General features: G+C 44.9%; 1 protein-coding gene across 2 annotated transcripts in view; it reads right to left on the minus strand.

Moving 5' to 3' along the window:
* Positions 1-2,314: 2,314 nt before the first annotated feature.
* Positions 2,315-27,478, minus strand: part of LOC121004858 (disintegrin and metalloproteinase domain-containing protein 9-like) — a 97,976-nt gene continuing 72,812 nt past the window's right edge. For both annotated transcript variants that reach the window (XM_040437251.1, XM_040437250.1), the window contains exons 13-23: positions 19,690-19,861; positions 18,491-18,580; positions 16,848-17,043; positions 16,256-16,361; positions 14,439-14,613; positions 12,221-12,301; positions 11,381-11,486; positions 7,812-7,938; positions 6,573-6,666; positions 4,464-4,513; positions 2,315-2,735 (exon numbers count right to left, since the gene is read on the minus strand). In XM_040437251.1, the coding sequence (XP_040293185.1) occupies positions 2,621-2,735; positions 4,464-4,513; positions 6,573-6,666; positions 7,812-7,938; positions 11,381-11,486; positions 12,221-12,301; positions 14,439-14,613; positions 16,256-16,361; positions 16,848-17,043; positions 18,491-18,580; positions 19,690-19,861 (1,312 nt within the window). In that variant the 3' untranslated portion in view covers positions 2,315-2,620. The remainder of the gene's footprint in view (positions 2,736-4,463; positions 4,514-6,572; positions 6,667-7,811; positions 7,939-11,380; positions 11,487-12,220; positions 12,302-14,438; positions 14,614-16,255; positions 16,362-16,847; positions 17,044-18,490; positions 18,581-19,689; positions 19,862-27,478) is intronic.

Consider the following 27,478-nt stretch of genomic DNA (forward strand, 5'->3'; position numbering starts at 1 on the left):
AAGCAAATGTAACCAAAGAGGCTGTTAGATCCCTTCACGTGTAGCCAGTCTCTTCGATCTTCTGACATCTGTCACGGGCGACACCATGACAGTTGCACTATCTTTGGCACTTTTTGTCTATTTTTATGAACCCATTTTAAATAAAGGACCCTTGAAGGACATGCTGCTGCTGCCGATCTTGCTTGGACTATTTATGGAGCGACCGCTGTGGATCCATGGTTGCTGACAGGCTGAGGTATTCCTGAGGGAGTCTAGAGGGAACGTTGGTGCTGCTTTCACTCTACATTTCTACTATCCTGAGGATAGGTCATCAATAGAAAAAGATATACAGGCGCCACTCACCAATCTTCTTTTATTTCTTCCAGGGCTGGGTACATCGACGCTGAGTACATCAAGGCTGAATACATCAAAACTGGATAAATAAAAAGAATACATAAAACATAAGTGGCTTGGGACGGACATACATACGCTGAGGCGCGAAACGGCCGTTGCTGAAAGTCTTACCACTGCTTCGTATGTATGTCCGTCGCAAGCCACTTATGTATTCAGCTTTTATGTATCCAGTTTTGATGTATTCAGCCTTGATGTACTCAGTGTTGATGTACCCAGCCCTGGAAGAAATAAAAGAAAATTGCACCGATTGGCGAGTGCCGCCTGTATATCTTTTTACTCGTTTGGAACTTATTTGCTGTGGGCACAGCCAGGTTGCAGTGTTAAACACCCTGTATGCAATAGTGACATTACCCTGAATTGAACGTGAAGAGTTACGTGCAGTGCCACTCAATCTGCTTCTTTTCACTTGTCATCAATAGAAAAAGACCGGACAACCCCTTTAACACTGCAGCAATGCAGGTACTGCACAGATAGGGGTACATTTACAAAGTAAAAGAAAAAAATCTATATTGTAAACCAGTAGTTATTATCATTTAGGATAAGGCGACGTTGGATGCGACCAAAGATCTCTGCTTCATCGCAAGTAATGTAAGTGAATGGGGCTGTGGTGTGACCTGTAAGTGGCAGCGACCTGACGGTCGCTGGCTTTTTGCGACTGTCAGTTCTTGGCATCTTGCGTGATGCCATGCACTGACATTACTTGAGATACAGCCTGTGGTACACAGTGATCTTTACTTGTAGCCCCAGTCTTAGGGACCTAAAAGGTAGTAACAGGTTCCCTTTAAGTGACCCTCCAGAATGAAAAGCATCAGTCAAGGTGGAACAGGGGCAGTACTTGCTTTGGGCTATGGCAACAGGACAACCTTATCTGACGTGTTTTGTTCTTTTTTTTTTTCACAATCACTTTAATATTCGCTATGGCAGACGCAGAGGGCGCTTGTGTAAGGACAGTATATGAGCCCCTCGGTCACCCAGTAACTCATCGCAGACCACCATACATGCAGTCTAATAGATAATGAAAAACTGATAGCTACTTTTGATGTGGCATTGGATCTCCTTACTTACTGGTCCACTTACAGCTGCACTGGTTGCATGTAGGATATGTCTGGCCCTGTGTTCTGATCCAAGCAAACCATCTTATATACCAGTACAGGTTCTAGAGACCCAACAGCACATTGTCCATGCACGCGTTTGACTGACACATGTATGGCTGGCATTAGACTGGTGGCCAGAATGTCAACCACAAGTGGTACCAGCAATATAATTGTCCCCATACAGTTTGTGCCAATATACGGTACATGTTAGCACCTACCTATACAAAAGTGTCAGTCCTATTAGTGCCTATACTGTAGTGCCCGCTATGTATCAGCATCCAGACCTGTGGTAGTCATAGAAGTACCATACTAATGTGCCAAGCCATCTATAAGTGCTGATACTGTAATACCAGCCCATAGTAAAGCCCATAACCTATTTACCTGCCATTTCAGTCCCCATAAAGTTGTAACAGTGCTAGAATCCATATATCAGTAGCGCTATCCAATTATGCCAGATATATATTATCTCCTCTCTAAATGTGCCAGACTCAGAAATGGGTATGTGCCATGCAGGAATCAGTCAAAAATAGGCTATGTATCAGAGGGCTTACTATAGTGATTGCCCCCAGTAGGGTGGACATTGTAATGCTTGTGATCTTGAGCAAAAGATTGTAACGCCGCAGAACATACCAATTTGCAAGAAACCAATGACATCTGAGGTGTTAACCTATAAGGAACCAGTGACATCACAGAGGCACAAGCCTATCACTTGCAAGCAACCAGTGACATCACACAGCCACTGCATTGTCATGGAACTTGTGACATCACGGACACTTGAGCAGATCCGTTCACCAGAACGTAGAAATAACACAAAGGACTGAGTTTCAGAAATGTAATAGGATAAAAAAAAAAAAAACACGATGAGGCATTTCACAGTATGACATCATAAAACACAAAATTGGATATACAGGTTTTTAAAACAGATTTCATAAAAGTGCATCTGGATTTAGCAGCTTTCGTCGTGACTCCTTCATGCCGGGTTTGTCTTTACCATGTGGTTGTCCTTTGTGATTATATCAGTGCTGTGCCCATAATCCATGGATTGCAGCGGCACCACATAGAACTTTAATGGCTCCAGACTGAAATCAGGTTGCTGGCTGGTTCTGAAGTGCTTAGTTCAGTGTGATCCATTGTCAGACGTTATCGGGCCAGGTATACTGTGGGGTTGTGGACAGTTGAGGGCGAGGAGGACGGGTGGGTGGCACTGGTCTAGCGGGTGGCACTGGTCTAGCGGGTGGCACTGGTGGTCTGTTATATCAAGACAAAAAAAGTATTCGAATTTGCTCGCAAAGTCACAATGAATTCGATAGGCTGATAAATACATAATCCTGAATCTGCAGGGTCTGTTCTTAATTTTCAGGCAGTACCGGCAAATTTAGTCTGTTCTGGGTTGAAAATGGAAAAGGCTTATGTAATCCCCACCCATAAGTGGATAGTCCAGCTGAATTTGGGGGCATTCCTATAGGAATGCCCCAAATTTACAAGCTACAATGTTGGAAAGTGTGCAAATATAAAGCCGTTTGCACCTCACCCCCAGCATACCCCGTTCTTAACCTTAATCTGCCAGAATGGGCCATTAAATTAGGTCGCTGATTGTTGGGAGTCATCAAAGTATGCTCCCAGAAACCCCCTCAGAGTTTTCCCTGGCACAGTGGGTCATCCATACACATGGTGTGCCTGGTACTGAAAATCATCTGAACGGGGGTCAGACACAAAGGTGGACATATAGCCTGCTAAGTCGCAGAAGGGTCCAAGGAGGGCAGGGACCACTATGGTCACAAGGATGTATCTGCCTCTTTCACCCCTGCTTAAGGGTCTCTTGTAGCTGCTACAGCTGATGCTTCAGTATATGTGCAGATGGTGGAGCAACAGTAAAGTGTTACCTTCCGTACAGGTGGTTAACCCCGTCACAGGGAGTTAACCCACCCATTAAACCAGCCTAGATCATCAGGGATGTTGTCAATAACTTCCTCACTACCCTAGACCACCAGGGATGTTACCCATTGCTGCGGGGAAATTTGAAGAGGTTGGTCGCATTGTGCTTCAATTTCAGTAACACCATACCCTAGTGTCTAATGGTATAAGAAGCTGATAAACAGCATCCGGGCTTCCCCTAGCCGGCCTGGAGTTGCTCTCCCATGCACAATGCACAGTACAGTACATGGGTAGCAATGCAACAGGCGCCAACATATAAAGCCTTTCCAAGGTGGCGCTTCTGTCTTTTAATAAGCGTGCACTGAAAGCAGTCAGCACAGGCGCAGATAAAAGACTCTTCCCTAAATGTCCTGTGTCTGCGCCTGTGCTGACTGCTTTCAGCACGTGCACAGTGGAAGACAGGAGCACCATCTTGGAAAGGCTATGGACACCAGCACCTATTTATAACTCTACCCATGGGCATGGGCAACTCTGTGCGGCCTGAGGTATGCCCGGAGACCAGTTAACAACTTCTTATGTCACTGCACACCACTGTATGGCATAGATTGTAAGCTCTTGCGAGCAGGGCCCTCATTCCTCTTGTTTTAATTGTTGAGCTGTTTGCTGTTGTTTGTATTTGAACCGCCTGATTGTAAAGTGCTGTGGAATATGTTAGCGCTATATCAATAAAGATTATTATTATTATTATTTAATAACCTTTTCTAACAATACCTCCATACACATGTCATCCAATGGGCACCTCTGAATGAGATCGGAAGCATATAGAGTGACGAAAGGCACCCATAAACATCTAAATCTGTGTACTCAAAGGTTGTGCGGAAAATAATACCGCCATGTGAGTGAGACCTCTGTGTGCTTCAAGGAGGGATCCTCAAGAACATTTAATGCATATTCTTGCCATGTCTTAATTTGGCTATTGTCACAACAAGATCATAAGGGGCTTGAGGTGCCCCATGAGCTGCTCCATAATTTGCCGAAAACTGTTCATTTCTGAGCGAAAAGATAATAGCAAGAAGCAATAATAACTTAAATGTGACAAACCTTTGAGGAACGTTATGCGATATAGTGAAGACATCAGAAAAGGTCCTGTCCTGTAAAACCAGAAAGCATTATAGAGGGGTGAGATCATAAATTACATTTATTTACTCCGCTGCACAGTATACCCATCTACCCGTACTGGGGTAAAGCAGCAATGGCATTAAAGAAGTTCTCGGGTCCAATAATTCATTTTTTTTTCTGTTTTCAGTATCCCAAACGCTGCATACAGTTGCAAGAAAAAGTATGTGAACCATTTGGAATGATATGGATTTCTGCACAAATTGGTCATAAAAAGTCACAATAGACAATCACATTTTGCTTAAACTAATAACACACAAAGAACTAAATGTTACCATGTTTTATTGAACACACCATGTAAACATTCACAGTGCAGGTGGAAAAAGTATGTGAACCCCTAGACTAATGACATCTCCAAGAGCTAATTGGAGTGAGGTGTCAGCCAACTGGAGTCCAGTCAATGAAATGAGATTGGAGGTGTTGGTTACAGCTGCCTTGCCCTATAAAAAACACACACCAGTTCTGGGTTTGCTTTTCACAAGAATCATTGCCTGATGTGAATGATGCCTTGAATAAAGCTGGAAAGGGTTAAAAAGTATCTCCAAAAGCCTTGCTGTTCATCAGTCCACGGTAAGACAAATTGTCTATAGATGGAGAAACTTCAGCAGTGCTGCTACTCTCCCTAGGAGTGGCCGTCCTGTAAAGATGACTGCAAGAGCACAGCGCAGACTGCTCAATGAGGTGAAGAAGAATCCTAGAGTGTCAGCTAAAGACTTACAAAAATCTCTGGCATATGCTAACATCCCTGTTAGCGAATCTACGATACGTAAAACACTAAACAATGGATTTCATGGGAGGATACCACAGAGGAAGCCACTGCTGTCAAAAAAAAACATTGCTGCACGTTTACAGTTTGCACAAGAGCTCCTGGATGTTCCACAGCAGTACTGGCAAAATATTCTGTGGACAGATGAAACCAAAGTTGAGTTGTTTGGAAGAAACACACAACACTATGTGTGGAGAAAAAGAGGCACAGCACACCAACATCAAAACCTCATCCCAACTGTGAAGTATGGTGGTGGGGGCATCATGGTTTGGGGCTGCTTTGCTGCTGATTGTTATCATTGAAGGAAAAATGAATTCCCAAGTTTATCAAGACATTTTGCAGGAGAACTTAAGGCCATCTGTCCACCAGATAAAGCTCAACAGAAGATGGGTGTTGCAACAGGACAACGACCCAAAGCATAGAAGTAAATCAACAACAGAATGGCTTAAACAGAAGAGAATACGCCTTCTGGAGTGGCCCAGTCAGAGTCCTGACCTCAACCCGATTGAGATGCTGTGGCATGACCTCAAGAAAGCGATTCACACCAGACATCCCAAGAATATTGCTGAACTGAAACAATTCTGTAAAGAGGAATGGTCAAGAATTACTCCTGACCATTGTGCACGTCTGAGCTGCAACTACAGGAAACGTTTGGTTGAAGTTATTGCTGCCAAAGAAGGTTCAACCAGTTATTAAATCCAAGGGTTCACATACTTTTTCCACCTGCACTGTGAATGTTTACATGGTGTGTTCAATAAAAACATGGTAACATTTAATTCTTTGTGTGTTATTAGTTTAAGCAGACTGTGATTGTCTATTGTTGTGACTTAGATGAAGATCTAATTTTATGACCAATTTGTGCAGAAATCCATATCAATCCAAAGGGTTCACATACTTTTTCTTGCAACTGTATTTTCACCTAATATACCTAGTTTTTATGTCAGCACTTTCCTTCCCCTGTTGTCGGCATCAGTTCTTCTAGGTGGCATGTCTACATGCAGAACTTCCTGTTTTCCTCAGCTTCCGGCCGGGTTTGCTAACCAATCCCAGCATGCTTTGCTCTGCCCACCAGGCTTGTTCCTCCTAACTAGTCGAGAGGGGAGGTGTAGGGTGGGTTGACTGCTGCAGAGGGCACAGTGTTGCGGAAGGAGCGAGTTCTGGTACACACTGTTGTATAATCGCCAGGTCTGCCTATTTAGACTCCAGCCATATCTACTTCTGTGTGATTATGTATGTACATATAAAAGTAGCAGTCAGGCATGATTTACCTGGTTCCTTGGCATGTTGCCGGCAGTGTTCCAATTGGCATAGGCATTCTGGTTGCGATTGGCATAATTGTTCTGCTCTTGTTCATTTCTTTCTCTGTTCATAAAAGAAGGTTTTTAATAGGAAAAATGTGGAATAAATGGAATATTGTCAAATCCTGGTATCGGGGGCAGGCATAGCATATGTACAGGATGCATAGGGTAGATAAACGGGCTCTCTCATCTAAAAAAAAAATTCTGACTGTTTATTAGATTGCATACAAGGGGATGAATTCACACATTTCATGGATCTTAAAAGGGTTTCCCATCTTAGATATTTATGGCATACCAACAGGACAAGAGGCACCAGTTGGGATGGGTGTGGATCCCTGAAGACCCTCTAAAAATAGGTGTGGTGCCTGAATCAGAAATTAATGGCAGAGCTTCAGTGAAGGGACCAGGGAAACAGACAATGTTGTTAGAACTAGTCCCTAAGACCGTATAGCTCTAACCCAATTTTGCCTCACAGGTGGTCTGAACTATGCAAATAATTGAGCTGTGCTACACTGTTCCGTAGGTCCCGTACAAGTGAATGGGGCTTTCGGAAACAGTGTAGCACAGCCAACTTGGCTGTTTCCATAGTCCTGACCACCTTTGGCAGCCACATCCAGTGCGAAGGAGGTCAGAGGGCTTATTTTGAGATGGGAATATCCCTTTAATTACTGGTAGACTGTCAGAGAGACACAGAGGGGCATTCAAGAGCAAGGGACCTATGCATGGTTCTTGCACGAGGTCCACGTCTGCCTGTTACTGCCTGTAGCTGTCATTATGGTTGATTAGACAATTTGTGGCGCTATTGCAACTAGCCGGATTGCTTCTCCGATGTTCTCCTGCTTCCTGTAACACTGTCATAATGGCTGCCTGCAGCTGCCACTAGGGGGAGCCGATTGGATACAAATGTATACAGCTCCACTGCATTGAGTTTAATATTAGCTGTAAATATCCAGATGCAGTGAGCTCCCCCTAGTGTTCACTGCATGCAGCCAGAATTATAGTATATGATTTATAAAGTCAGAAAAACAGAGCTCCCCCATACAGATACTTAATGAAATTAAACAGCACAAAGTTTTGAACCTAAAAATGAAAGAATGGATATTTATTTCAGAAGAAATATGTTTGGGGGAGCTTTCAATGTGGGTGGGATCCATTCTAAGATTTGCCAATTTCTGTGTATGCCCCTAGCAATGTCAAGTTACTACAAACCTGCGTCTTCTCTTCCGGAAAAACCTCCTTCTAATTGCGTCTCTTTTTATGAACATCACAACTAGGAGGATGAGGATCGGCAGAACCAGCAGGAAGAAGATGAGCAGTCCATCAAGTAAAGAGGTGTCTATGAGGACAATGCAAATAAAACAGATAACTGTAAGTAAGTGGGGAACACACAAGGCATTGGCTATGGACACCTTTGGGGGCAATCATTTTTGTTTTTACTGCATTCTACTTATTTGAGTCAAAAAAAAAAAAAAAAAAAAAACATTTTTCCAGTAGGTCTGTAATTAAAAAAATTTCATCTGTTTGTATTCTGCAGCCAGCGAAGCTCCTCTGAAGGCTCCTTCTGTAAGCCTTATCTCTGCATTCCTGACAGCTCATAAACACTCATTTAAGCTCAATTCTTATTACATCAGCTTAAATTAAAGGGGTATTCCCATCTCAGACAATGGGCGCATATCGGTAGGAGAACGGATCCCTGAAAGTTGTGAAGGGCACACTGCACATGCGCAGCCGCCCTCCATTCATTTCTATAGGGCTGCCGAAAATATCCGAGCGCTGGCTCAGCTATTTCAGTGGGCCCCAAAGAAATGAATGGGAGTGGTGGCCGCGCAAGCGCCGTGCGCTCCCATTCACTTCTATGAGGAGTGCGCTTGGCGGTAGCCGGTGCCCGCACCATTCTCCAGAGGTGGGACCCACGCCTATCAGACAATGGAGGCATATCCTAGCGATATGCTTCCATTGTCTCAGATGGGAATACCCCTTTAATGTATAGGACTTGCAAAAAAAAAACATGTCCTAATTTGAGGATATAGAAATTGCTGAGACTTGTGGTTGCAGAGCAGCTACAGAGCAATCGGTTGTCTGCACTTATTACTAGACGATGGATGGCAAGGGTACATCCACGCAGGACTGGTCCACTATGGATTTTCCAGCTAGAGCAATATCAGCACCAAATCTGCATAAATACTGCAGAGTTCACCCTCTGTATGGCAAAGGGTGAAAACCATGGTAGAAATCCTCAGCGTAAATTGACAAGCTGCAGATTTAAAATCCGCAATTTATGGTCAGGTTATGAGCGGATTCCATTGCGGAGATTTTCTGCAGCATGTGGATGAGGCATTTCTGCCGCTGCCCTGTTCTGAATGGATACAGCAACACCAGTACCCCACAGACTCCCTCAGGAAGGCATCAGCTCGTCCACAGCCATAGATCCTCAACGGTCAACAGATCAACCGTTTCGGCTACATACTAGCCTTTGTAGTATGTAGCAGAAACGTTGCATTTTATATACTTTGTGTACATTGTTCATGGACTTTGGTGAATAAAGGACCCTCGTTTTGGATATGCTCCCGTCATCTGTCGGTTTTTCGCTGTTCTGAATGGAGTCTTCAAAAATCCATGCACTTGCCACCAACACAATCTTAGGCTACTTTCACATCTGCGTTTTCTTTTCCAGTTTTGAGATCCGTCAGAGGATCTCAAAACCGGAGGAAAACGCTTTAGTCTTGTCCCCATTCATTCTCAATGAGGACAAAACTGAACAAACCGGAACAGAGTGCATCAGAATGCGTTCCGTTCCCATGCTGGACACAAAACCGCTGCATCATGGGATACTGTTCAAGATGGATCCAGCATGAAACACAATGTAAGTCAATGGTGTCGGATCTGTTTTTTTGGACATGAAAAAAACTGATCTGGTGCCGATTGACTAACAATGGCTTTAGTGTGGATCTGTGTTCATTCATTTTAGAGATAATATAACCGGATCCGTTCTGAACGGATGCAGTCGGTTGTCTTATTGACCGGATGCGTTTTTGCTGATCCCCTGCCGGATCCAGCAAAAACGCAGATGTGAAAGTAGCCTTATTCAGATGAATGGATCTTATTTTTTGTTTCAAAAATTTCTCCCACAACTCAGCGGCATGTGAGTATCCCCTAAGGGTAAGGCCACACTTTCAGCTATTTCCAGAAAAAAATGCATCTTTAGGCCTCATGCACACGACCGTTCTGTTTTTTTTGCGGTCCGCAAATTGCGGATCCGCAAAACACGGAAGCCGCCCGTGTGCCTTCCGCAATTTTGCGGAACGGAACAGGCGGCCCATTGTAGAAATGTCTATTCTTGTCTGCAAAACGGACAAGAATAGGACATGCTATATTTTTTTGGGCGGGGCCACGGAACGGAGCAATGGATGCGGACAGCACACAGAGTGCTGGCCGCAACTTTTGCGGCCCCTTTGAAGTGAATGGGTCCGCACCTGAGCCGCAAAAACTGCGGCTTGGATGCGGACCAGAACAACGGTCGTGTGCATGAGGCCTTAGTCCACATTCATGTGGCTTTATATTAGCTTCTGTATCAGACATTGATAATGCGAGTTTGGTTCATTTAGGGTACAGCTACACGGCGACATGTGTTGCGTGAAAGTCACGTGACATTTTATATAATGTGTTTCACAAAACAAGATAGTTACAAAAAACCCACCCGTCAGGTTTTTTGCCGACAGTTGCAGTCAAAGCATATCACATGTCGCATTGCAACACCTTTGAAATACATTTTAAGAGATTTCGCCATGTAGCCATACCGTTTTGTGTTGCACAACTTTTATCTCGCCGCGTAGCCTTACCGCTAAACTGTGGGAGGCCCATGTGTTGCAATTATAAGGGTATGGCTACACAGTGACACAAAAATACGTGTGACTTGACTGCAACTTGCTGTCGTGCGACCAGGGTTGCCAACTAGGCTTTTCCTTTTTTCTGGACAACTTATCCCGAAATCACGGACAGCCAACATTTTTTACGGACAAATAGGAAAACCATAATGAATGATAAAGATTATAAGTGGTACATGTCTATAGCTTAATATACTGATAAGAACTGTGAGCTGTAAAAAGATGAGGATTACCACCAAAATAATCCAGTCAAGTACCACCAGGTTAAAAAAATAATAATCATGGACACCTCAATTTTTTTTCACGGACACAGGAAAAAAAAGTCGCCTATTTTAACGGACTGTCCAGAAATATCTGGACGGTTGGCAACCCTGTGTGTGACTATTTTAGAATCGTGTAATGGCTGTTTCGCACGCGACTTCCATTGAAGTCACTGGATGACAAGTCGTGTTCCACCTGTGACCTGGAATCCAACGTGTCGGGATTTTTGGCAACTGACGCGTTACTGCATGTCGCATTGCTACACCATTGATAATCATTACATGAAATGTTGCATGTCTCCATGCAACTGATGCTGAGGATAGGTTCACACGTGTGAACATAGCCTAAAAGGGGGCTGCATTACAGCTGTCTGAACGCATCTATCGTCCCTATAAGACCATTATGCAGGAGGAGCGCGTTTAGGAGCGCGATTACTTTCTGATCTCTATTGCGGTACATAGCCTGAGAGGATAAGCCTCGGTTCACACATTACAGCTTAGGTGCAGAAACTCTGCAGGATATCTCTGATCACATGGATCGCGTAGACATCCTGCAGAATGTTTCGGCAGACGTTCTCACCGTGTGCACATGACCATTAGAGATGGCAAATACATAAGGCGCTGTCTAACTTACCGATGTGTGTGGGGCCACTATCAATGCTGCCGCCGTAGCCCGATTTGTCACAGTATGGGGGGGCCCAGCCGTCATCACAGTGACAGTTCCCATTGTTATTGCACACCTGATAATAGGAATTAGCACAACGTCATTAAATTGGTATAATTGGAAATGCAAGCGCGGACTGACAGGCAATGAGGTGAGCCCAGGGAATTTGTAAGGGGGTCGGTCCTTAAGGTTGGTATTGACCCTTGACCTCTGACTTAGGCTACTTTCACACTAGCGTTTTTCTTTTCCGGTATTGAGTTCCGTCCTAGGGTCAATACCGGGAAAAAAATGATCAGTTATCCCCATGCATTCTGAATAGAGAGCAATCCGTTCAGGATGCATCAGGATGTCTTCAGTTCAGTCCCTGTATGGTTTTTGGACGGAGAAAATACCGCAGCATGCTGCAGTATTTTCTCAGTCCAAAATTCCGGAACACTTGCATTATTTTACATTGAATTGCATTAATACCGGATCCGGCCCCAAGTGTTCCGGAATAACGGATCCAGTTTAGCGGTCTGCGCATGCGCAGACCTTTAAAAATGTGAAAAAGATAAATACCGGATCAATTTTTTCCAGATGACAACCGGAGAGACGGATCCGTTTGCATACAGATTGCCGGAATCCAGCGATGCTAGTGTGAAAGTACCCTAACATGAGGATGGCGCCGAGACTGACACGGGCACAGCCGGATTAAGATGAACAGGTGTTACTCAATATTGGGGTCTCTCCTAGAGCGCACAGGCGTATATACTGTATATATTGTGTATATATATATATATATATAGAGGGTGAATGGAAGACATTACTTACCCCATGGTCATGACACTTTCCTTTGATGTCACAGTTGAATCCTAAGGCGGAGGCGTTCTGACATTTATAGTTTACACAAGCCTGTGAGGTGTAGAAATCTAAGCGTTAGACTAGGTTCACATCTGCGACCGAATTCAGGTTTTCTGTTCCGGCAGTAGAACAGAATATCGTAATCGCTGGATCTGGCGTATGCTGGACACCACCAGTGCCTGATGGATCCCATTCATTATAATGAGGTTTGTTGGGTTTCCAGCACGAATACCGCCATTCTGTATACAGAGGTATTACCTCCCTTTTTTTTTTTTTTTGTAATTGCAAGACTCTGTGACAGATACTCCTGACAGAACTTCCCCTCCAGAAGTGAACCTAGTTTTATCCAGTCTGACGTAAATAATGTAGAATTTATGGCACAATAAAAAGTTATGTAATCTTCAGATACTTTATGCGTTTTAAATGCTTTCAAGATATCTGCTTGCAACCAGTGAAAAGAAACAATCCTGTTTACATTTAGGTACTTAAAAAAACCTTCCTGACCTCGTCCTGCTCTCTTGGGCTAAATGCACACGATCAGGATTGTGTGCGGAAAATCTGCACCATAGGTCATGTACGTTGCATTCTACGAGAATTTGAAATTCTCATGTACACGATGCAGATTTTTTACCTACAGTGCGGATTTTGCAATCGCAGCATGTCAATTAATTTTTAATTTTTCATGACCGGATTTTCTCCTTTCACTTCAATGGGGAGAGTAAAATCCGCATACGGAAAATCCGCACCAAATCCACATGTAAATACGCACCAATTAATTACACTTTTTTTTCATTGAAAATACGCTTTTATGCATATGTTTGGCATTAGTGACGACCCGGACTACATAAATATCACATAAATTATCCCCTACGGTGAACACACAAAAAAAAAAGACAGTATTGCTAATTTATTCTTAGTTGCCACCGAAAAAACTTAATAACAAGCGATCAAAATGTGCCATTTACTCCAAGATGATACCAATGAAAAATACAAGTCGTCCCGCAAAAATCAAGCCCTCACACAACTCCATAGAAAGAAAAAGAAAAATGTTATGGGTCTTGGGAAGCGGCAATGCAAAAACATTTATTTCTTTGAAAAAAAAAAGGGGTTTTATTGCAAAAAAGTAGTAAAACGTAAAAAAAACTATATGTATTTGGTATTACTGTAATCGTACTAACCCAGAGAATAAAGATATTATGTTATTTATTCTGGAAAAATGAACGCTGTAAAATTTATAATGTAAAAATGCAGTGTTAGTATTGCTGTTTTTCCCATCTCCCTCCCAGAAAGAGTTAATAAAAGTTAATCAGAAAGTTATGTGTACCCTAAAATGGCGCCATTAAAAACTACAACTTGTCCCGCGAAAAACAAGTTCTCATAAAGCTATATAGATGTAAAAATAAAAAAGTTATAGCTCTTGAAATGCGACGATGAAAAAAGGAAGAAAAAACGCTTGGTCAGTAAGGCCCAAAACAGGCTGGTCACTGAGGGGTTAATATACAAATAATCTGAAGCGCTCCGAGCAAAACATTTACACCGTGTTATGCCAAGTGTGGAACTTAAAGGGGTATTTCGGTTGTTACACAGGATAGGGAATATTACTACATCATTATACGAGAACAGGGACCCCATATTCCTCAGAGCCCCCAGAAATGAACGGAGTAGCAGGTTAAGCATGCGCTCTGCCGCTCCATTCATCTGTATGGGAGTTCAGGAAATAGCCGCGCGCTGTCCTCCGCTCGGAACTCCCGTAGAGATGAATGGGGCGGCAGTGCGCATGCCCGACCTGCTACTCTGTTTATTTCGAGGCGCTCCAAGAAGATCGGGGTTCCAGTAGTAGGACCCCCTCGCGGCTGCTCTGTTCATTTTCAGGGTCCCTGGTCTCGTCATCGGTGGAGTCCCCGCAGTAGGACCCCCAGCTGCTGCTTTGTTCATTTCAGGGCCCCCGTTCTCGTGATCCAGCGGCAGGGCCCCCACTGTTTTAATTGTCCAAAAGATGGGGGATACCTTTTAACAAACGGAATACCCCTTTAAGGAGCCAAATATAAAATCCCTGTGTCATTCTCCGCCCCTCAGGCCCCGGTCTAGACATAACATAGTGTATCAGCCGGACGGTTCCTTTAAAAGCTGTATATTATAAATGAAGCATGCCTATATAAAGCACTGATTTCGTCACATAAGAACTGACCTTTCCTTCTGCACACGGTGATCCCTGGTGGACAAGTCCAGGGTCAGGAACGTCAGAGCCCAGGTTGAAGTCTATACTAACACATTCTACCCCGTTGTAGTTACTGTTGATGATAGTGCAGTTTGGTATTTTGTCATTCTTTCCTGTACACTGTAGTTTACCGCACAGGCTGTCACTACAGGAAAAGAGAAAACAGTAGAAATAGAAGATGAGTCTTGCAGGGCTGGGGTCCTAGGTTTGAATCCGACCAAGGACAACATCTGCATGCGGGGTACTCCGGTTTCCTCCCACACTCCAAAGACATACTGATAGGGAAGTTAAGGTAGATTAACACTATATTCGGGCAGATTATCGGGAACGAACGTTTCTGCGAACGATCGTTCCCAACAATCTACTCGTCTAAATATGCCGCCAATCACTCAACGAACGCTTGTTCATCAGGCGATCCTGTCCTTAGTGCAGGCACATAAATGATTGTTTCTGGGCAGCAGATTGTGCGTTCTAAACAGCGATCTGCTGCCCATAAAGAATGCAGCTGTAGGAGGATGAGCGATAGCAACAGCAATTCCTCGTTCTCCTACTGTGGAGGAGATCGCTGCATGTAAATACAGTGGCCTCCTTCACTGAGCGAGCAGCTGACTGTCAGGAAGGAAGCAATCGGCTTTAGCTCAACCCGTGTAAACCTGCCTTTAGATTGTGAGGCCCATTTTAATTACCGTATTCTTTGCTCCATAAAACACACTTTTTCCCTTCAAAATTGGGGGAAAAATGGCAGTGTGTCTTATGATGCAAATGCTTCCATTATGAAATCGGTCATCAATATGCAGGAGGCACGGTGAGCGGTGAGCGTAGCGCTGCGGTCTTCTTACATGCACTGAACTGTGTACAGCGTCAGGACGTACTGCCCGTAGGCGCGCACTATGACCAGACTCTGTGCGACGTCAGGTCACAGTGCACCGCTAGGCCGGCCGAAGACCAGGAAGTGGTGAGTATCAGCTCAGTCCAGAGCAGAAGAGGTAAGTTCATTTATTTTATTTTTTTTGTCTAATGGAGCTTGGGGGGGTCTGTTCTGAGTAGGAATGAGGGTCCGATCTGAGAGGTCTGAGGAGGAATGGGGGGTCTGATGGTGGTTTGATCTGAGGTGGAATAGGGGTCTGATCTAAGGTCTGAGGAGGAGTGGAGGTCTGATGGGGGTCTGATAGAGCGTGGAGGTCTGATCTGAGTCTGATGATAATTATTTTTTTTCTTATTTTCCTCCTCTATATCCTAGGTGCTGCTTATGGTCAAGTGAGTCTTATGGAGCAAAAAATACGGTAGATATCCAGACAGTGTAATCTACGGTTCCTATTACACAGGCCAATGCTAAGCCAATGCAACATGGCGACTATGGTATACAAGTCAATCGGCAATGCTTTTCACATGGCCCGATGCAAAATGTATGGGGAGGATCGCTATTCCGAATGTTTGTCCCCAAGTTGCTTATTATTGGCAGCGTACTCCTTTTTACAAAAGATGATGCGCTGCTGAATTTAGATGCTGCATGAAAGATGCAATCACTCGAAAATGGGCAATTGATGGCACCTTGACACGGACTAATGATCAGGAATAAAAGTTCATTCTCAGTCTAAAGATGCTCCAAATGTATCCTATTGGCTCTTGCGGTCTAACTATGTCTATTGGTTAACTGACTTTGCGCCAAACTGTTCACACACCTTGGCACAACATGGGCCAATCCCCTTTCCCTCTTAGCCACGTTCCTTTCCCATTAAGCCATACAGGAGGGGGGCGACATCTGATTGCCCTTAAGTGCTACTTACGCTATTGTACACGGTTGGGGGTTTCCCGATACGACCCCACAGTTTCCATATTGATCGCCCTTTATGTTTTGTATTTGAAAGCAGACATCGGGGCCTTTACTTGTACCTTGCGTGGAAATAGCAGGAATAAACAATCATCACTATGACTTTTAACGACTACCTATATAGATTTTCCACCTCCCGTACTAGCAGTTGGATCTCCAAGAAACAGACTTTGGTGGCAAAACCCATTTAAAGAGCACCAGTCGGCAGGATCAACCCTATTAAACTAGACGTACTGCCTGGTAGGGTTGATCATGCTGATTACGATGTTACCTGTCTTGTCGGTTGCAGTGTTCCCAAGGGGGTGGCGCTCTAATCCTCTTGGTGCACCTCAGCTTTTCTGTGTTCCGATGCTGACCCCAAACCTCCCCGAAGCCTTCTTTTGCAGAAACAATAAAAGTCCTTTTTCTGAGGAATGCAGCAACTGATTTTTACAAGACAGGTATCATTTTCATCGCCAGGATCAACCCTACCCGGCAGCATCAACCCTACTCTAATCCTGCTGAAATGTGCTCTTTAACATAAGTACTCATGACAAATAAATGTTTACCTGCACCCAGCAGGGCCTTGCACTGATCGTTATAGCTCTGGCACACTCCACTGTAGCAGTAAGAAGTTGTATTGTTGCAGGGGTACCCATCCATTATATAGAAGTCAACAGGACACAGGGCATAGGATCCATTGCAGTACTCGGGCAGGTCACACGTGTTAGACTTTCCCCGGCAAATGTTTCCTCCAACCCTAAACTGATCATAAAGAGTAAGTCAAAAACAGTAGACAGTTCTTGAGCTCAGCCATAACCTTAAAGGGGTTGTCCCACAAAAATATTCTCCAGTTTTCAAACCATCACCTGGATCTGAATACTTTTGAAATTGCGTGTAACTAAAAATTTTGCATAGCCACTGAGTTATTCAATAAAATGTACTGTATTTGTAAAGTGCCACCTGCTTTTCTTATTTCTTTGACCTGCTCACTGAGATGGCCGCACATGCTCAGTTTCATTCTCAGCTGCCTCCTGAGCTGTGATAGGGAGAGCATGGACACGCCCCCTTTGCTGCAGCAGAAAATGGGTTGGCCCATCTTAGACTTTGATGGCACATCTATAGGATGTATCATTAACCCCTTAAGGACTCAGCCCTATTTCACCTTAAGGACTTGGCCATTTTTTGCAAATCTGACCAGTGTCACTTTAAGTGCTGATAACTTTAAAACGCTTTGACTTATCCAGGCCATTCTGAGATTGTACTTCATGACACTGGTAAAATGAAGTAAAAAAAATTCATTTTTATTTATAAAAAAAATACCAAATTTATCAAAAATCTGTAAAAAAAAATGGCAAATTTCCAAGTTTCAATTTCTCTACTTCTATAATACATAGTAATACCTCCAAAAATAGTTATTACTTTACATTCCCCATATGTCTACTTCATGTTTGGATCATTTTGGGAATGATATTTTATTTTTTGGGGATGTTACAAGGCTTAGAAGTTTAGAAGCAAACCCAATTTTTAGGGACCAGTTCAGGTCTGAAGTCACTTTGCGAGGCTTACATAATAGAAACCACCCAAAAATGACCCCATTCTATAAACTACACCCCTCAAGGTATTCAAAACTGATTTTACAAACTTTGTTAACCCTTTAGGTGTTCCACAAGAATTAATGGAAAATAGAGATACAATTTCAAAATTTCACTTTTTTGGCAGATTTTCCATTTTAATAATTTTTTCCGGTTACAAAGCAAGTGTTAACAGCCAAACCAAACTCAATATTTAGGGCCCTGATTCTGTAGTTTACAGAAACACCCCATATGTGGTCGTAAACCGCTGTACGGGCACACGGCAGGGCGCAGAAGGAAAGGAATGCCATACGGTTTTTGGAAGGCAGGTTTTGCTGGACTGTTTTTTTTTACACCATGTCCCATTTGAAGCCCCCCTGATGCAACCCTAGAGTAGAAACTCCATAAAAGTGACCCCATCTAAGAAACTATCTTCAGTGCTGCCTCCCATTGTAATGAATGGGAGGCAGAAAGGATCCAGCCGCCTGGGGGTGTTCGGCGAAATTTTGGCGCGGCTGTTGGTGGAAAAATTCAGATGTAAAATCCTTTATGTGAACGTCCCCTTAGAGTTTAATGAACAAATGCGCTGACAATCTAATTACTATTGAATTCATCACAAACACCCGTGCTGTTTTTACCTTGCAATTCTCGCAACATAATCCCTGGGCACACTGCGATCCACTAGTTAGCCTGCAGGTGGCAGCATTGCAGCATGGGTTCTGGCATTCCTGTAAAAAAAAGAAGTTAAGGGGGAGTTCACATCTCCATTTCATTTTGCTGTTCTTCTGATCTGTCTGAAAAACAGAATAAACAAAACAAAACAGATCCTGTTGCACATTTGGCCTGAGATCAGTTTTTTTAGATGGAAAAAAAAGTCATGCATGCATTTTTCTGTCTGAAAAAATAAAAAAACAGATCTCAGACGGATAGCAAATGTGCAATGTGTTTTTTTTTTTTATGTTCTTCTGACGGATCAGAAAAACTAAAAATGAAACGGAGATGTGAACTCCCCCTTACAATTGTAATGCGCGTTTTGTAGCTGTGCTGTGTTCACACAGTGCAGTTTCTACGTCTGTAAAAGTATAAAGGAAAGCATATGGACAGGGTTTGTCCTGATGGGACAACCCCTTTAAGTATTGGCTGGGACTATAGGAACTACTATGAGGTGAGCCATTAGGGGAATTCGAGTGGCACTACGATCACTATGAATGCTGTAGGTACTGTCCTATGACCAGGAGCGGTTGTGACCAAAACCGCCATTGACCATCACTATCTGTGCGCATCCCTTTTTCCCCCATCTCCATTTTAAAGGGATACAGTATGGCTCAAGACAACAGCCCCTGTCTATGTACCCTAATACAGAGGGGGTGCCCTGTTCTCTATTAGCCATTAGACCAGGGCTAGCTGCAGCAGTACATCTACATTGCTGAAAGCTGTGAGCTAAAGCTTGAAGGGGTTTTCGGAAAACGCAGGGTTCATGGGTTAAAAAAAAGTCTCACTTGCCCCCTGTGCACCAGTTCCAGTGCTGAAATCCCTTATCTACTTCTCGCTGGATCGGAAGGGTGATATGTAGTGTTGAGCGAACTTGTGTTTTAAGTTCGGTGACTAAAGTTCGGGTTATCGAAGTATCCCGTTATGGATTCCGCTACAACGGACCATAACGGAAATGAGAATTCATAACGGGTTACTTCGATAAACCGAACTTTAGACGCCGAACTTAAAACACAAGTTCGCTCAACACTAGTGATATGCTATCTACATGCACATCACCACGGAGGCCATTAACTGGCTGGTCACAGTGACTTGTGGACTGCACTTTACGTTTCCGGTCTATTACCTTCGGAGATCCACAGTCGCACTCCTCTCCTCGCTCGACTACATTGTTACCGCACGCAGGTATACTGAGCACCTGGTTTGGATCTGGTGGGTTTTGGAGACACTTCCCACTTCCTTTCTTGATTAGTGCTGCAAAATCGTCGGCGCTGCAGTTGCTGAACGTCCGGGCGTTACTGAGAACCATTGAATATCGTTAGAAAATCAACCAATCACTTAAAGGGGTCGTCCAAGTTATATTTATTGATGACCTATCCTCAGGATAGGACATCAATATCAGAGCAGCTGGGGTCCGACACCCGGCACCCCCTCCGATCAGCTGTTTGAAAAGAAGGCACGTGCCAGCGCTGCCTCCTCTTCATTGTTTACCTGCTCGCCATCGCATCCGCATCGGTGAGCAGGTGTAATCACACCCAAGCCGTCCCATTCATTTCAGAGGTGTGTATAAGAGCGATCCGTCCCATTGAAATGAATGGGACGGCTTGGGTGTAGTTACAACTGCTCACCGCTGCAGATGCGACGGCGAGCAGGTAAGGCTACTTTCACCCTGGCGTTTCTGGGTCCGCTTATGAGATCCGTTTCAGGGATCTCACAAGCGGCCCAAAACGGATCAGTTCAGCCCCAGTGCATTCTGAATGGATAAGGATCCGCTCAGAATGCATCAGTTTGGCTCCGTTCCGCCTCCATTCCGCTCTGGAGGCGGACACCAAATCGCTGCTTGAAGCCTGGCGATGCGGAGCAAAATGGATCCGCACCTAAACGCAGGTGTGAAAGTAGCCTAAACAATGAAGAGGAGACAGCGCTGGCACGGCGCGCACCTTCTCTTCAAACAGGTGATCGGCGATCTAATATTTATATTAGTATAAATATAACTTGGACAACCCCTTTAAACTAAATTGAAAGCAGTTTTGTATGTTTCAGTCTTCTTATTAAAAAATAGAAAACATTCTTAGGCTTCTTTCACACGACCGTATGGCTTTTTCAGTGTTTTGCGGTCAGTTTTTCACGGATCCGTTGTTCAGTTTTTTGTTTCCGTTGTGTTTCTGTTTCTGTTCCGTTTTTCCGTATGGCATATACAGTATACAGTCATTACATAGAAAAAATTGGGCTGGGCATAACATTTTCAATAGACATACATTGACTTGAATGGAGCCACGGAAGGTGATTTGCGGGCAATAATAGGACATGTTCTATCTTTCAACGGAACGGAAAAACGGATATACGGAAACGGAATGCATACGGAGTACATTCGTTTTCTTTTGCGGAACCATTGAAATGAATGGTTCCGTATACGGAACGCAGTAAACGGGGAAAAAAAAACGGTCATGTGAAAGAGGCCTTACAAGTGTGACTTAATTTCTGAATTCAGTCCTGATTTAGCTTCCAAAACTGCATCAGAAAACCTGACCATGTGGCTGTAGCCTCCAAGGTGACGACCTGGCAATATTACATGGGGGGGGGGGGAATCAACTTTCAGCATCCCTGTTAATGACCTGCGGTGAGTGCTGTGTGCCTGTCATTGTTTCCCCGATACAGCTCTGTAAATTTACTAGTGGCTGTGCCTGGTATTACAGCTCAGTCCCATTCACTTGAATGGGATAAAGTTGTAGTAAAAACTGTAATACTTGTCACGGTCACTATTGAAAGTACTGCCTGGTAAACAACGAAGTGACACAGGGCTCAGCGGGGCGCTGCTTCCTCTTCAGCAGCTTAATAAAAGGGGTTATGTTAGATGAGAAACAATAGCAGCTTAGTCTGCGGGCTGTATCTAATATTGCAGCTCAGCCTCATTCACTTCCAAGTGTGCAAACAAGTGCCGTGCTGCATCTGCGGACTCCCCCTCTTAGGCCCCTTTCACACGGGCGAGTATTCCGCGCGGATGCGATGCGTGAGTTGAATGCATTGCACCCGCACTGAATACCGACCCATTAATTTCTATGGGGCTGTTCACATGAGCGGTGATTTTCACGCATCACTTGTGCGTTGTGTGAAAATCGCAGCATGCTCTATATTCAGCGTTTTTCTTGCAACGCAGGCCCCATAGAAGTCAATGGGGTTGCATGAAAATCGCAAGCATCCGCAAGCAAGTGCGGATGCGGTGCGATTTTCACGCATGGTTGCTAGGTGACAGTCTATTCACTGTATTATTTTCCCTTATAACATGGTTATAAGGGAAAATAATAGCATTCTGAATACAGACTGCTTAACCCTCAATTGATCACCTACTAAGCATTCTGTATTCAGAATGCTATTGTCACGGCTGAGGATGGGGAAAACCCTCAGCCGTGCGGTATCAGCAGATGGAGTCGCTGCAAGCCCAGGACAGAGAATTAGGGAGCTGGTCACCTCCTACACATCCCTAACTCTGACCCTGTCTCCTATCCGTATGAGCCAACCCTGAAGGTAGGAGGGCTCATACTCCGGAACCTGATATTTCTGCTCGCCCTCAGGGTGGCCCTGGACTAGGAGCAGGGTAAGACGACCCGTTCCTCCTAGACACGGAGGAACAGGAGTCTCACTGGCCAAGCTACATAGAAAGGGGGAACATAAACAGACATATGGCAATGACAGGTAAGTGAGACTAGTTCCACACTTACCTGCCACAGACACACAACCTGGAACCCACGTGCAAGTGCTGCTATCCACAACCAACACAAAGGACACAGCCAGGGCTGCCATCAGAAATTTTGGGGCCCCTTACACAGCTCAAGGCCTGGGCCCCCCCTCCTACCGCGCCCCTTTAGAATCCGTCCTGACTCTGCCTCCCGGCCCCCCTCTACCCCCAATTTCATATTTTTTTTACAACTACAAAGACAGTAAAAAGTGATAATCTGTGATTTCAGTAAGGAATTATTTTTTGACCAAATAATATGAAGCCTGCTACCACGACAAGGTAGACCCTTTAAACGGAACCTGTCATGTGGATATTTGATTATAATCTAACTAATTATATACAATCATTAACTACTAAACAGTGCCTTAGATGTATTCACTTACTGGTGTGACAGATGGTTACCTCATAATATACACACAAAGATGCCGCATTCTAATGATCTGATTTGAGTCCAGCGTGATGTCATTGAGTCCAGCGTATATTTAATTCAGAGCTATAGCCACTCCCCTGCCCACCAGCTGCTGATTCATATGGAAAAAAAAACTGTCAATCAGCAGCAGGTGGGCGGGGAGAGTAAGGAGCTCATGAATATTCAGGACTCATCATTATCAGCTGGAGCTTTTCAATACAAGATTTTGGCAGATTGACTGGGTTATTAAGAAAGTGACCGGCATTGTGCTCAGAGAATCAGTCACTTATTTATGTTGCCCTTAGTTAGGACACCATAAAACTGGTGACAGTTTCCCTTTAAGCAGGACCCTACACTAACACTAACTACACTACCTGTTCTAATCTGCCCTAGCAATCTTCCCCTGGCACATTTAAGAAAAAACACCTGAAAAGCACAAGGTTTACTGTTACAGTGTTATGGGCGGGGGGGGGGGGGAATCTGTGGATGAAGCACTGTTATGGGGGGAATCTGTGGATGACACACTGTTATGGGGCATCTGTGGATGACACATTTTTATGGGGGATCTGTGGATGACACATTTTTATGGGGGATCGGTGGATGACACTCAACCACTCTCAAACCCAACTGGTCAAACTTGTTAAACGGGTTGTCCGGGTTCAGAGCTGAACCCGGACATATCTCCATTTTCACCCCGGCAGCCCCCCTTGACATGAGCATTGGAGCAGTTCATGCTCCGATGCTCTCCTTTGCCCTGCGCTAAATTGCGCAGGGCAAAGGCATTTTTAGGAGTTCCGGTGACGTACCGGGGCTCTCCATGGGGCTGACAGGAACCCCGGTGACGTAACCGGCACTGATGGGCGGGATTTAGCTCTGCCTTAGCCAGTAAAACGGCTAGGGCAGAGCTAAAGCCAGCCCCTCAGAGCTGGTGACGTCACCGAACACACTGCCGGGCGGAAGTTACCGCCCGGCAGTGTGTTATTGAAAACAAAAGAGCTAAATCGCGCAGGGCATGGGAGCGCATCGGAGCATGAGACGCTCCGATGCTAGCCTGAGGGGGGCTGTCTGGGTGAAAATAAGGGTATGTCCGGGTTCAGCTCTGAACCCGGACAACCCCTTTAAATGGATCCCAAACACAATATGCACATATATAACACCCCCTCCAACACTTAATTAACCCCTTCATGGTCTAAACTTTTTTTTCAAAGCAGAACACACAGCTAAATGGGGCTGGGTGGGCTGGCAAGGGAGGGGTTAATAACAATAAGTGATGGAGGATCATGGCCCTGTGGGATAATTCAGAAAACAGCTTTGCATTTTACCCCCGAGCAAAGACCAGCAAAGACCGAGCAACATTATCCAGGGCCATGATGATCCTCCATGATCCATCACTTATTGTTATTAACCCCTCCCTTGCCAGCCCACCCAGCCCCTTATGAAAACAAGTCAAGTAATAACCTAACCTAATGGACCTTAATGAATCATTAGGTGGGTCCATCCAAGTCCAAGTCCAACAACATGTGTGTGATGGAGGGGCGAGGGCACTAGGGCAGCTGGGCAGGATTCCACAACCTCCACAATTCTTTCCAGATTTGATTCCAGGGCCAGGCAGTCTGTCCCCTCACTCCCAGCCAGAGGCCAGAAGAGAAGTTCCTGCCGCGCTAATCTGAAGGCCGGCGGCGTCACGGCGTGAGGCAGCAGCAGGCAGCGACAGCTTCTGACGTCACCTGCCGCTGCGCAGCTACGTTCCTCTGCGCAGTGGCTCAGAGCCTTTTAAAGGGGAATGCAGCCGGAGCCGGATACCATCCGCAGGTTAGGTTGTGGGTTGGTATAAATGATACAGGAATCAGCGGAGCGGGGGCCCGGGGGGGTCGGGCAACGGGGCAAGGAATAATCAATTGCCCCCCTGCTGACAAATGGAAGGAGAATTATATTTTTTTTTTATTGGAACTGGCCGGGCCCCTTACTGGGGTATCGGCTGTACCCCCCTGATGGCGGCCCTGGACACAGCACACAACAGACATCACACGGGAACCCAGTAAACCATATGCTGCAATAACAGATAAACCATAAACTAACACCAGACATAACGTTTATGACCACCAGGGTGGCCCTCACTGGCAGATGGTAAACAACCAGGAGGATGTCTCCAGCAAGCATGGCTGAAGCCAGGGCCGGATTAACGTAGGGGCTGATGGAGCTGCAGCTCCAGGCCCCTACCATAAAATAGGCCCATCTGCCAGCCAAAAGGCCGTCGGGAGGGTTAAAAGTCCTCTGTTGTACACAGCGTCACACAGCGCACAGACAATGCAGAGACGCTCACCTCACACTGGCAGCAGGGAGGAGCCTGAGGGAGGGACTCGGGAGGAGCGTAATCTGATCCTAGAGTGGAAGCTGCTTCTGCCAGCCCCTCCCCTCCCCGCCCACCAACCAATCAGAGCTGAGGCAAGGCAAGCACTGGCAGGTCTGAGTAGTACAGGGAGTCTTCACAGGTCCTGCAAGGGAATTGCACAGTGTAAAGTGTAGTTCCCAGGTTAGAACAGTGCATCTGCCAGGACCTGTGATGACATCATCTTCAGCATCACAGGTCCTGCAGAATCTAGCAAAGGAACAGCACCAAAAATGCTGTAGTTCCTAGGTTTGAAAGGTACATCTGCCAGGACCTGTGATGACATCATCACAGGTCCTTCAACCCCTAACAGCAAGTATTAGAAGTTCACAATCAGCTCTGCATTGATCCATACAGACTGGAATGGAGTGGTAAGAGGAGGTCCTCCACTTTTCATCATTTACCCCCCCTCCATGCCCTGTTTTTACTCATTGCTCACTCATGTATAATACTTCAGACAGGTACAGTGACCACAACCTCATGTACCTCACACACACAGTGACTATAATGCATAACTGACCACATATTTCTATAAACACTGCATCTACAGTATTACACCTTGTATGCCTCACATCTATATATATATATATATATATATATATACACACACACACACTGCATATATTAAACAGTATTATAGATGCAATATGTACAGATATATAATATATATTGCAGTGTACTGATATGTGAGGTACAAGGTATAATATATGCAGTGTGTATAGATATATTGTATATACAGCAGTGTACTGATATGTGAGGTACGAGGTATAATAGATGGTGTGTACAGGTATATTGTATATACAGTATTGGATTGATATGTGAGGTACAAGCTGTAATTTATACCTCATATATCAGTACACTGCTGTATATACTATATACCTGAACACACTGCATATATTATACCACGTTCCTCACATATCAGTACACTGCTGTATACACTATACATCTGTACACACTGTATCTATTATGCCTCTTTTGTGTGCCAGGCCTGTTTTGTAATCCCAATCCGGCCCTGATGGCATAAATTATAAAACAGCAGCAAACATAGTTCATGGAACAAAGAGAGAGGCCTGGAATGGGTAGTGGGAGGGGCTATAAAAGGGGAATGGGGGCCCAATTTAGATTCTTGCTATGGGGCCCAGTGATTTCTATGTACGCCTTTGACAGGAGCAGAGAGATAAGAGAAGTGACAGATGACACAGAGTTTAGATTACAGGTTGAATTAACCCTTTAGGATCAAATTGGCTTCTCAGGAGATATATATGTTAAAGGCATCTCATTCAGTAGCTATATAACTAAGGGTGGGTTCACATCTCCTTTATGGATTCCGTTAAGTGGGGACTATTTTATTATCAGCCAGTGACTGTGTTACTGTAATACTGTTATCAGTTCAGCACATAGTTTTCCCTGTGCATTCACATTTCACTTCACTTGGTTCGTTGTACTACTGTCAGTGTCAGACTGTTGTCACTGTGGGTAACAATGCACAACAGACAACAATGCACACCACAGTGACAGCTCCTGAGTCCTCCTGTCCGGCGTCAGCCTCAGCTTCCCTTCACTATCACTATAATCAATCACTCTTCCTGATCCGGACTCACTCATTAGAGAGCTGAAGAGCCGACTGAGTCAGCAGCAGCAAGTGAATCGAATGGATAGCATCTGCGCATGCGCACCAGCACCTAGAGTCTTCGGTTCACTTGCGAGTCAGCTCAGCAGTCAGTGACTCAGCAAGTGAACCGAAGATCCGATTCATGAATCGGTTCATTTGAATGAGCTGATTCAAATGAACCGATTCATCTGAAAGATCCGAACTTCCTATCACTACTGAGGTCATATCCGGCGGGCCGCGGCATTACAGGAACAGCACCAGCTGCTCTGACGTCCTGCCGCCGGATATACGTCACAGGATATCCGGCGGCAGGACGTCAGAGCAGCTGGTGCAGTTCCTGTAATGCCGGCCCGCCGGATATGACCTCAGTGCGCCCGCGGTTATCCCTCCTGCACGCTGCGCTGTGTACAACCTACTCAGCAGTTTCGACCAGCACATGGCCCACAGCGCTCAGCCACCCCAGCCCGTGAGACAGCAGGAGCTTCTGGAGCAGGGCAGGTATCAGATAAACTCATCCAGTTGGAAGGGAGGGCAATCATAGTGCTGTTAGGATTTATGGACATAGCTCTCAGCATGCTTAGCCAGCCTTCTATCTGGCTTTGCATCTTGAGAGTCACAGTCCACAGGCTGTTTCTGAGCCTGTGGACTGACTCTCAAGAAGCACAGCCAGATAGAAGGCTGGCTAAGCATGCTGAGAGCTGTGTCCATAAATCATAACAGCACTATGAAAATTACTGACTGGCTAAGCATGCTGAGAGCTCAGTCTAAA

The sequence above is a fragment of the Bufo bufo genome, chromosome 6 (genome assembly GCF_905171765.1).
Source record: "Bufo bufo chromosome 6, aBufBuf1.1, whole genome shotgun sequence".
NCBI lineage: Eukaryota > Metazoa > Chordata > Amphibia > Anura > Bufonidae > Bufo > Bufo bufo.